Genomic DNA, 11,089 nt, shown 5'->3' with positions numbered 1-11,089 from the left:
TGCCCCCGCGCCTCGCTCAGCCAGTGAGCGGGAACCGGTCTGTATGTGGGATCCGAACCGCGCTTCCCAAGCGGCACACTTATCCAGTGCGCCACCAGGCCGGCCCCTTTTTTTTTTTTTTTTTTTTTTTTTGGTCTCCCTATACCTCCTGAAGGGGATGCTTTGTTGTGACCTGTGGGGGTCAGAATTTGGAGTCAAGGGGCCAAACTGGAAGAGAAAGATTTTCCCCCAGTTCCAGTGCATGGATCCAGCTCTCTCTCTTCTTTATTCTGTTCTGGGCCTGGCTATAGAGCAGCCCTGAGTATCCTGGCTGGCTTACCACCAGAAAACAACAAAAACTTTCGATCCACTGTTGAAAAAAACTACCACCCTGACCCTGACCCCAGGGCTTCCTTTGGATAAGGAGGGGCATCCTGGACTCTCTAGCATCCAAATTCCCTAGCTTCCCTCCAGGGATCCCAAATGGGCAGGGCCCTCAGGCCCAGTTCCTGGCCATAAGGCTCTCCTGCCCACCCCCTCTCTCCCCAGCCCCACTCTATTCCCACACATTCTTCAGCCATGACATCCCCACCACAGGGCGCCCAGATGAGCTCTGTGACCTAGGCCCTGTTTTGCTTTCCACCCACCCTGTGCTGGTCCCACACTGCCCTGGGACCCACAGGCCAGCACAGTCCTGTGGCCTCTGTACTTGGGTTCCACCCAATGGGGGGCACAAGTGTGGGTAAACCAGTATGCCCTGGGAAGGTATAGAGCTGACCTTGAGCTTACGGGGTTGTCATTGAGATTATATTAAAGTGACCATTTAGTGGGTGCTTACTATATGCCGGGTTCTATGCTGGGTGCTACATTTACATGCCTTATTTTATGCAGTAATCCTAGGAGACAGATTCCAGTATTAGCCCCTTTTATGTAGGAGGAAACTGAGGTTTGGAAGAGTTTACATGACTTGTCAGCTAGTGATAGCCAAGCTAGGATTCTGTCTGACTCCAAAGCCCTTGCTCTTTGCTGTATATCCAAGGACGAGTCCAAACGCCCAGCCACACGTTTATGTGGTGGTGCCTCTGGGTGTGGGAGCCTGGAGGTGCGGGGTCCATGCAAAGGTACAAGGTGTGCAAACATGTGGGGGACCCATGTGGCCCCCGCACACCCATGTGAATGTTGGCACACGTGAGTCCACCACCACCTCCTTGGAATGTACCCCTCAAACCATATCCTCGCTAAGGCCACTTTGGCATGTCAGCTGAGAAGTGTCTTTTGTCACTCTTCCATTAGCAGCTGAGCCGAGGCCCCTGAGAGTGGTCTTTTGAACAAGAAAAGCTTTCTTGTTGGGGTACAAGAGATTCTGGGCTGCTTATGGCTGGTGACCTTGGGCACGTCATTTCCCCTCGTGGGCCCAAGTGTTCTAATCTCTAAAGTCAGGGAGGTGAGCTGGTCCCTAGCCACCAGGTTCTCTCTCCAAGAGTTCGTAATGGGACACTCCTAGGCAAGAGCGGGGGGTGGAGTGTGGCTGGCTGGGTGTGTCGTGGGTGGGCCAAGATTAAATGAACTCATTAATGTGAAAGCACTTTGTCAACTGGAAAGCACCACATAAATTTCAACAGATATTTCCATAAGGTGTCATTATCGCTACTATTATTGGTTTAATGAGTTCAGAGCTTACAGCTGGTTCATGTGTTGGATCTTGGACATGTATATTTTTTAGGACTGTCTGTGACTCTATGTATTTTTTTGTGTGCCTGAGTGTCTATTTTTATGTATATGTGTTTACAATATGGTTCTAGAGTACAGTGAACTTGAGTGCAGCGTTCACTGGACTGGGAATGGGGAGGCCTGAGTTATAAATCCAGCCTTTTCAGTGACTAGAAGTATGGCCTCAGTTAAGTCATTTCCCTTCAGGGCCTCAGTTTCCTCATCTGTAAAATGGAGGTTTGGTCCAGGTGGCTGCTAAAGTCACTCCACATTCTGTTCTCCGTGTCTACATGAGTGTGTGTCTCTCACGTACTTGCAGGCCTGCAGAATATGGTACATCATGGTAGTGGTCCTTCATTCATTCATTAGAACAGACATCACTGAGCACGTTCCCCTGAAGGCACAGTGCTGGGCCCTGCTTGCGTGTGTGGGGGTGATGTCTCTGACTTTGCTGGCTTCACATTTGAGGGCATTGATGTGATGTCACTATCTGTTCGTGGGACACTAACTGTGTGTGTCTGATTCTGTCCGTGTGTGATGAAGTGTGTATGTGTGTGTCCACCCAACGGGGCCAATTGGAGAGAAGAAACCTGTGCGTAAGGCCTCGAGGTTAAAACAACTTGTGTAATGCCGACCGCCAGGCCTGTGCAGCGCTCCGCGGGATGAAAAGCAGATGTTGCCGTGGGTGGAACTGCGGGGAAGCTGCTCGAAGTTCCACCTCCAGCTCAGCCTCCCACCTCCCTCAGCCCAGCCCAGCATGAAGCTTGCATCTGAGCTCCTTCCAAAGCAGCCAGTTCTATGGCCATGGCTTCCTCTTGCTCCAGACTTCTCAGAAGGAAGACAGGCTGTTCAGCCCATCTCTCTGGAAACATCTCTCCTCAGCTCCAGAAAGTGCAATGGCCTGTTTGGGAGGCTCTCTTCCTCCAGGCATTTCTTTCAGAGAGGGACCCTAAGACTCAGAATAGGAATCACTTGAGAATTGCTCAACCTTTTCTTCCTGGCTCCCAGTATGTGTCTTGATTTCCCGAATATGCCTATCCTGCTCTAATTCTTGTTGGAATAATTGGATTCCAATATTGGAATAATTCCAATTATTAGTGGGATAATAAGAATTGGAATGGATAGGCATACTAGGCATTTTATTTTGTTTCACAGCCTCTTCTTGATTTAATTCATAAGGCATTTGTTGAGTGCTCAGCACAGTGCCAAGGTTAGGGGCCTGTGAGTAGACTCTATCATCTCGCCCCATTTTATTTTCTTCATGGCACTCGTCGCTATCTGGGATTCTCTAGGTCAGTATTTGTTTACTCGTGTATTGCTGAAGGTTAGCTCCAAAGGAGCAGGGACCTCTTATGTCTTGCTAATCACTGGGGTAGCGCCTGGCCCACAGCAGGTGCTAACTAAGTATTTGCTGAAGAATTATGGAATCAATTACACAATGTGTCTTCGTGGAGCTAACTGCTCATAGGGGCTGGGCATCAGTTTGGCTGGGATTTTGACTAAAAGGGAGCATGAATTTCCCAGCAGATTCTCGAAGCTGACCCCCTGCTGCCCTCCTTCTACTTCTTGAGATGGCATTTGAGGGTCACAGTGCTGTGGGGGGTGGGGGGTGTGCCTACAGGGTCGAGCTGTAAGCACACAGCACCCATTGCTGGGTAGGAGGATTAACTCAGTCCCTGGCCTCTTTTCTCTCTAGCTGCCTTTCTTGGGGACATTGCCCTGGACGAGGAGGACTTGAGGGCCTTCCAGGTGCAGCAGGCTGCAGTTCTCAGACAGCGCGCAGTCCGTAGGTCTTCCATCAAAGTTGCAGGTATGCCAGGTGTGGGCTGGTCTCTATGTCTCAGAAATGGGCTCTAGACTTGGGGAAACAAGGAACCTACCTGTTCACAGCCAGGCCCTCCCAGGACAGAGGTCATGAGCATGAACCCAGCACGTGGGATTGTCTTCCCTTGGGATATCTTAATCCCTTCCCCAGAGGAGCAGTAAGTGTAGACAGGAGCTAAGAACCAACTTCTTTCTGCTTAGGATTTATAAAACACTTTCAAAAGTGTCAACTAGCTTGACTGTCCCCCAACCACCTTCAAAGGCAAGTGTCAGGACAACTCCTATTTAATAGGTGCAGAAACTAAGACTCATGGAGGTAAAGTGACTTGCCTAAGATCACGCAGCTAGTCAGTGGCAGAGCTAGGACTGGAATCCAAGCCTTCTCACTCCAAATCCGAGATGCTTTGTCCAACGCTGTAATTACTTCTGGCTTCTGTTCCCCCTTTGCAACCTCCTATGCCTCCTCCAAGGCCTATCTCAAGAGCTTCTCTTCCGAATCTTCCCCAGTTGTCCCCTGGACATGACTACCCCTTCATTCTGCGTGCTCTCTCTCTCAACTCTGTGCTTACTTTGTTAGTGTCTTACTACGAAACCACAATGAAATGATTCCTATGCCTATCTCCCCAACTGGACTCAGAGCTCCCCAAGGTCAGGGATGGTTCCTTCTTATGGCTGGCTGTGGTCCGATCACCCACCAACCCACAGGGCACTTGTGCATGGGTGAGGCAATGGAGGATTGTGGGCCTGGGCTGGGTCGGTTCTTTCCAGCCTCTCACTGCTCTATAGAGGGACAAAGACTCATCACCATCCATGCTGATGCTTGGGACATGGTCCTGGGAGTCCATGTGTAGCTCTCCTATTCTCTTCTACTGAGGGCCTGTTCTGGGCACACTCTGGTGGTGCCAGGCAGTCGTCCTGTCCAGCATAAGGGAGGACCTGGCATGGACAACCCATGAAGCAAAGGTCAGACTACCCTGGAAGGCTGTGGCATTGGAGGGTGACCTGGTGGCCTGGTAACAGGCAAGGCTTACGTGACCTTAGTGGCAAATAGTAGGTGGGGCACAGGGGAAAGCCACATGAAGGGGTCTGCTGCTCCCCTGCCAGGTGACTTTGTGCAAAGCTTTGGCATAGTTTCCTTATCTGTCAAATGCAGATAATGACACTTGCCCGCATCTCACAGAGCTATAACTGTGTCAAATGAGAGTGTATATCTAGGAAACTTGACAGAAGACAGAAAGCTCTGTATGCCCCACAAATAACAAGGTATATTGGATGTGTGTGGGTGTAGGAAAACACACAGTGCAGTGATATTCCCTCTATGTACTTATTCAACAACAATCATCACAGAAGGCCAACTTCTGACTTCTGTGACCAAATGTGTGGATTTGTCCCTACTCGCAACAAGCCAGCAGTTCTCCAGCAAACACCAGCCAGGTGTCCTCTAATTCAATTCCAACACTATCTTCCTGGAGATAGCATCAGATCCCACAGGTCGAGGACTCAGTCCCCAAGACTCACCCACATCTTCAGATGCCAGTTGCAAGTCCAGGCCTCTGGAACTTCTGACTGACTGGCTATAAATCAGGGTTCCCACAACCCCTTCCTTGGGTTCCATTAATTTGCTTGAGCTGCTCACAGAACTCAGGGAAACACGTACTTATGTTTACCAGTTTATTACAAAGGATATTTTAAAGGATGTAAACAAAGAGTTACATAGGGTGAAATATAGGGGAAGGGGTGCAGAACTTCCAGGCCTTCTCTGGCTGTGCCACCCTCCAGGAACCTCCATGCATGTGCTCAGCTATCTGGAAGCTCTCCAAACCCAGGCCTCTTGAGTTTTTATGGAGGCTTCATTATGTAGGCATGACTGAAGCATGGACAACCATGTAGAAATGTGATTGGATAAAAACGGTATGATCTAATGCTAATAGTGTGGGTGGGGAAACCCAGCAGGGTTTCAGATCTCCCCAGGTCCCCACAGTTCCTAGGAAATGAGTACACCAGGGTTCTCTTTTTCAATTACAGTCAATTCTTGCTATTCATGGTAGTTAGGAATAGTTATAGAATAACTTCATAGTTATTACAAAACTTTGTAGTTATTCTGTACAGTCACTGTGAACACTGAATTTAGCAAATCCTGAGCCATTGCTCTTAGGGGAAACACGGTCCTGCGAGCCCCTGGTCACAAGACTTTTGTCAACCAATTAATACATAACCTTGTTTTATGTGTATTTTTATTTAAAGACCCCTTATTTAATATACTGTTGATCTACTAACAATGAACTCATGGGCAACAGCATTTACTTATGTAACACAAGTGTTTTCTCCATAAGGGACACCACAGCCTTCTTGCCCTTGGGAACACTAGCAGCACTTCAGCACTACACTACACTTGGGGGCCATTTTAAACAGCAAAATCATCAACAAAAAGCACAAAAAATGCAAAAACTACAGCACTTAGATTGACTACAAAAACGACACTTGTTCATAGCATAAGAGCTGAAATTGGGTGACTCCAATTTTTCACCACTCTGTGCGTGTCCTAAATGACTGTGCAAGCCTCCACAGTATTGATTTTGGGGTTACAAATCAATTTCAGCAAGTAGGCAAATTTGCAGATACGAAATCTGCAAATAATGAAGCTCATCTATACTTTGCTTCCCTCCTCCTCTGGTCTGCACACTTGCTACCAATGCCTTCCTCTTTCAGTGCCAGGAAACTCTTCTGCCCCCTGCTGCAAGAGCACAAGTGGGCAGCCTCGGAGGGAAGCCCGTGGGAGATGGAGAGGCAGGTCCCGGAGCCGGCGGGCAGCAACCTCCAGACCAGAGCGTGTGTGGCCCGATGGGGTCATCCCCTTTGTGATTGGGGGAAACTTCACTGGTGAGCGTGCTGTTGTGGGGCCCAGGGCGCAGCCTGCCCTCCGGGCCTGGCCTTGGGGCAGCCCTGCCAGGCACGGAGGTGTGGATGCTACCTTCAGCTTAAGACAGTCCACACGTTCCTCCTTGGGCAGTCTGCTCTCAAAATGGTCTTGACTCTTTAGCAGTGGGTGGAGGGGACCCCAACTGGACACTGTGGCAGCCTGGCGTCCTTCCTCCTGGCAGGCAGCCAGAAGGCAGTCTTCCGGCAGGCCATGAGGCACTGGGAAAAACACACCTGTGTCACCTTCCTGGAGCGCACCGACGAGGACAGCTATATAGTGTTCACCTTCCGACCCTGCGGGTGAGCAGGGACCCCTGGGCACTGCACCCTTGGCCACCGCTCCAACCCCTGCTCTGCCCTGGGCACTGCCGCTGCCCGCCCTGGTCGCAGCCCCGGGTTTGCCCATCCCCTTCTGCCATGGGGCATCTCCCCAGGAACTGCCCCTTGACGGGGCTGGTCCCCCGGCCCCCAGCCCGGCGTTCTGCGCTCGGGGCCCCGCCCTCCGCTCCCTGCCGCCCGGCAGCCGGGCCCCGCCCCTGAGTGGATGCACTCCCCCAGCTCGGGACCGCCCCCCTGAGCTGGCCCCGCCCTCCAGGTGCTGCTCCTACGTGGGTCGCCGCGGCGGGGGCCCCCAGGCCATCTCCATCGGCAAGAACTGTGATAAGTTCGGCATCGTGGTGCACGAGCTGGGCCACGTCATTGGCTTCTGGCACGAGCACACGCGGCCCGACCGGGACCGCCACGTCTCCATAGTACGGGAGAACATCCAGCCAGGTACGGGCCCCTGTGCTCCAGCCCCTCTCCGGGGCCCCTGGTGGGGATGGGAGCTGCTCCCTGGAGCCACGCCCGTGGTCAACTCAGTGTTATAGGTCCAGCCCGCAGGTTGGTCTAGATCCCCTCTGAGGCATCCTCCTGCCAGTAGCGGCTCAGGGACCTGCACCAGGTTGGAGCTCCTTGGGGGGCTGGGACAGGTCCCATCCTGGATACAGGGGCCATCCTGAGCAGCCAGAACCCAGGTGGCCTCTAGGGTGGGACTGGACGGAGTCACCCATCCCTGGATACTGCCTCAGGCCTTTGTCATCACCTTTAGCCCCCGGTCTCTGCCCTCTGCCTATTCTGTCCTCTGAGGGTTTTTTCTCTCTAGTGTCTCCTGGCCTTCTCTGTCCCCTCCCTTCCCTCATCCTCAAGGCCTCCTCCACTGTTCAGGGCTCCCTAGACCATGATTCTAGAAATTGGTGTTTCGTTCCCAAATTCCTTCAAGCTCTGGCAAGTCCTCCATGCACTGGGCATTCTGCTGGACAGGACTCTTCCAGAGACCCTCCCCCACACTCCTCCAACCCCCATGCCCAGCTTTCCTTGGCTGCCCCCAGGACCCTCCGCAACCCTCCGCTAGGGGGGCTGCTCAGGTACAGGGAGGACACTATTCCCCACCCCGAGAAGGGAGCGCTGCATCCTGCATAGACCCACCCCCTCTCTGTCCCCCACACCCTTCTCCTGGTCTTCGCAGGGCAGGAGTATAATTTCCTGAAGATGGAGGTGCAGGAGGTGGAGTCCCTAGGGGAGAACTATGATTTCGACAGCATCATGCACTATGCCCGGAACACGTTCTCCAGGTGAGAGGCAGGCCTGGACCTCTTCTGGGGCAGTCCAACCTTCCCCTCTGCAGGCCATTCTCTTTACACCCCCTACCCACCCCACCCCATTTCTCACTAGCCTGCCCTGCTGGCGCAGTGACCAAGGACAACAGTGGCCCTTCAGGTGGCTGCGGCCCCAAAGCAGAGGGTCCAAGTTGCTGCCTGCCTACTGTCCTCTTCCGCCTGGGTCCGTGGCAGGGCCTGGGCTCTCGGGGGCTGAAATCCAGCCACTCTGCAAGCCAGGCAGTGGGGGGCACCCTGAGCTGTAGCAGCCCGCAGGGAGCTGCGCTTTCCTCCCCTCTGCTGGCCAGAGGGGAGCACCCTTTTCCAGTGGACCTGCCCTTTTGTAATTGGCTAATTTGCACAGAGCCTGGTTCTTGCCCTGGACTGGTCCCCATCCTCAGCTCACAAGCACATCCTCCTCACCCTAGGCCCAGGTTCCCAGAAGTCATGCAGAACCCCCAGAGGTAGTGGCCCAGCCTCCCCTCCCCCTGCTTCTCCTTAGCAGAGCGTGGGAAACGGCCCCTCCCTCTTCCCCATGCTCCTTCCTGGACTGGCCTTTCCCATGCCTGGCTCTGTCCTTACCCATCGACTGTCCCAGACAGTGGCCCTTCCCCCTCTTCTTAGTGTTCCTACCGAACCCACTCTTCCTGCTTCCAGACCTGAGGGAGCAAGACCAAGCAAGGGTGATGAGGTCATTGTGCCCCCCCATACCCACAGACCCCTCCTTCTGCTTCCCGCGCATCCCACCCCATCCTCTGCTGTGCTCCACCCAGCAGCAGGGAGTGAGTCAGGAGCCCTGGGGGGTGGAGGGCTGCCCTGCTTCCCCTTCCTTCTGCTCTCCCACATGGAACACCCAGAATCTAGCAGGGAGGAACTGGGGGCACATGAGACACTGATGGATTAGGAGCTGGTAGGGCTCTCCCCAGGGTATGGTCTGGCCACGGTGGAACTTGCCCTTTGGACTGGTACCAGGTGTTGTCAGATGCAACGCGTGCCAGCAGGGTGAAGAGTCAGCCTTGAGTAGTCCTAGAAGTGTGGTCAGGGCTGAGTCAGCGTGAGGGGTCGCAGGAGCAGGCCGGGCTGCAGAGATGATCGCCTAGGGGCCCATAGTTCTCCTGGGGCTGGGGTCTCCAGGGCTTCCCAGGCCTGTGTCCCGAAGCTTCCAAAGGGTTCCTGGGGCTCCCCCGGCTCCTGTGGTGTGGCTGCCACGGAGCAGGGTGGCTGCTCATCCATGGGCAGCATAATGACAGGGTGAGACATCTCCACCCGTGCCTGACCCTGCTGAGGAATGTCTGCACTCTGGTAGGGTCACGACCTGTGGTGCATACAGGCAGGTCACTCCTCCCTCTGCCAGACTCTCACCCTCACGTATCCCATTTGTCCTCCTCAGGGGAATCTTCCTGGACACCATCGTCCCCAAATATGAGGTGAATGGGGTGAAACCTCCCATCGGCCAAAGGACCCGGCTCAGCAAGGGGGACATTGCCCAGGCCCGCAAGCTCTACAAGTGCCCAGGTCAGGGCAGGGAAGGGACAGGGCCTGAGGGAGGCAGAGGCCAGGGTCTGGGGCCACCAAGGAACTTAAAGGTGAAAGTCTTAGAGAAGGGGGTTGGGGGAGGGGATATCAGGGAGGGACAGTGTCTAGTTTAGGAGCCAAACTGAGGCTAGGATCAGGGGTGGTGAGAAGCTGAGCCCCCCATCCTCTGAGGGTCTGGGAGAGCATGGGGCAGGAGGAGCAGAAAGTGGGGAGAACAGAGTAATTCTATGGAAGTGGGATGGAGTTGAGACCCACCAGGGGAACTTGACCTTAACTCTGGCACCCACGTTGCCTTGTCAGCGGGTCCTCCCACTACCCCGGCAGCACTAGGCCCAGGGAGGTAGGATGGTATGTGCTTGTGTGTGAGGAGGAGGGGGTGGATCTTAAAGGAACAAGGATCTTAAAGGACTTCCTCGTTGCCTTGTCAGCGGGTCCTCCCACTACCCCGGCAGCACTAGGCCCAGGGAGGTAGGATGTGCTTGTGTGTGAGGAGGAGGGGGTGGATCTTAAAGGAACAAGGATCTTAAAGGACTTCCCCTCTCCCCAGCCATTCTCTCCCCAAAAGGATGCCAGGGCTTAGGGGTGGGTGAGCTAGAAGGTAGGGGGGTTCAGCACCTTCAAGTGGCTGCCCAGTCATTCCCTTTTCCTTACAGCCTGTGGAGAGACCCTACAAGACAGCACGGGCAATTTCTCTTCCCCTGAGTACCCCAATGGCTACTCCGCCCACATGCACTGTGTATGGCGCATCTCGGTCACACCTGGGGAGAAGGTAACCGTCGTCTTGGGCCTCTGAGCCTCCCCTCCTCTGCTGGGACCCCAAGAGTAGGAGAGCATATCTCTTCCCGGAGCCCTGGCTCAGGGACTTCTTCCACAGCGGGTCCATGTGGATGCCAGTGACCTACCTGGTTATCATAAATCCACGGAGTCCACAAGTCTGACGGAGCTCTATAGTGGGGAGGGGCTCCCGACAATCACAGCCTCCCATGGCGTCTCACAATGATTGTGAATTAGCGTGAATTTGTAAACAGCACTTCCTGTGTAGGTATATTTGGATTATCTAGTTCTCATTGAGTGCTTTTTTAGTGCTTTTCATATATCGCCTCTTAATTCTTATGGCTACCCTGTGTCTTCATTTTACACATGAGGAAACTGAGGCACAGGGAGGTTAAGTGACTTGCCCAAGATCACACAGCTAAGGAGTGAGATGGGATTTGAGCCCTTCCCAGGGCTGGGTTCGATCCCAGCCTTGCTCGATTGCCTGGGTGGCCTTGGATGAGCTGCTCAGGCCCAGCCCTTGGCTCTCCCATCTGTCTCATCAGGGCTTGGGCCAAGGGCTCCCAAAAGGCTCTTCCCAGTTCTGACAAGCTCTGGTCCTAGGAACAGTTAAGGGACAATGTAGATGCCTCCAACAGGATGCTTTCTGGATGGTGGGTCTTTCCTTCCCACCTTTCCTTACTCTTGCACACTCTCAGACCTGCCATCTC

At 53.7% G+C, this 11,089-nt stretch overlaps 1 protein-coding gene across 1 annotated transcript in view; it reads left to right on the top strand.

Annotated features, from left to right (window-relative positions):
* The window catches only part of LOC103593966 (bone morphogenetic protein 1-like), a 39,610-nt gene that overhangs the window by 6,269 nt on the left and 22,252 nt on the right, over positions 1 to 11,089 (top strand). The window contains exons 3-9 of the mRNA XM_008577113.1: positions 3,386 to 3,499; positions 6,223 to 6,393; positions 6,615 to 6,732; positions 7,028 to 7,206; positions 7,940 to 8,045; positions 9,460 to 9,584; positions 10,259 to 10,374. Of these exons, the coding sequence (XP_008575335.1) occupies positions 3,386 to 3,499; positions 6,223 to 6,393; positions 6,615 to 6,732; positions 7,028 to 7,206; positions 7,940 to 8,045; positions 9,460 to 9,584; positions 10,259 to 10,374 (929 nt within the window). The remainder of the gene's footprint in view (positions 1 to 3,385; positions 3,500 to 6,222; positions 6,394 to 6,614; positions 6,733 to 7,027; positions 7,207 to 7,939; positions 8,046 to 9,459; positions 9,585 to 10,258; positions 10,375 to 11,089) is intronic.

Source organism: Galeopterus variegatus, unplaced genomic scaffold (assembly GCF_000696425.1).
Source record: "Galeopterus variegatus unplaced genomic scaffold, G_variegatus-3.0.2 Scaffold1451, whole genome shotgun sequence".
In the NCBI taxonomy this organism is placed as follows: Eukaryota; Metazoa; Chordata; class Mammalia; order Dermoptera; family Cynocephalidae; genus Galeopterus; species Galeopterus variegatus.
Note: the sequence above shows the minus strand (reverse complement) of the source record. Positions and strands in the feature narration are given on the sequence as shown.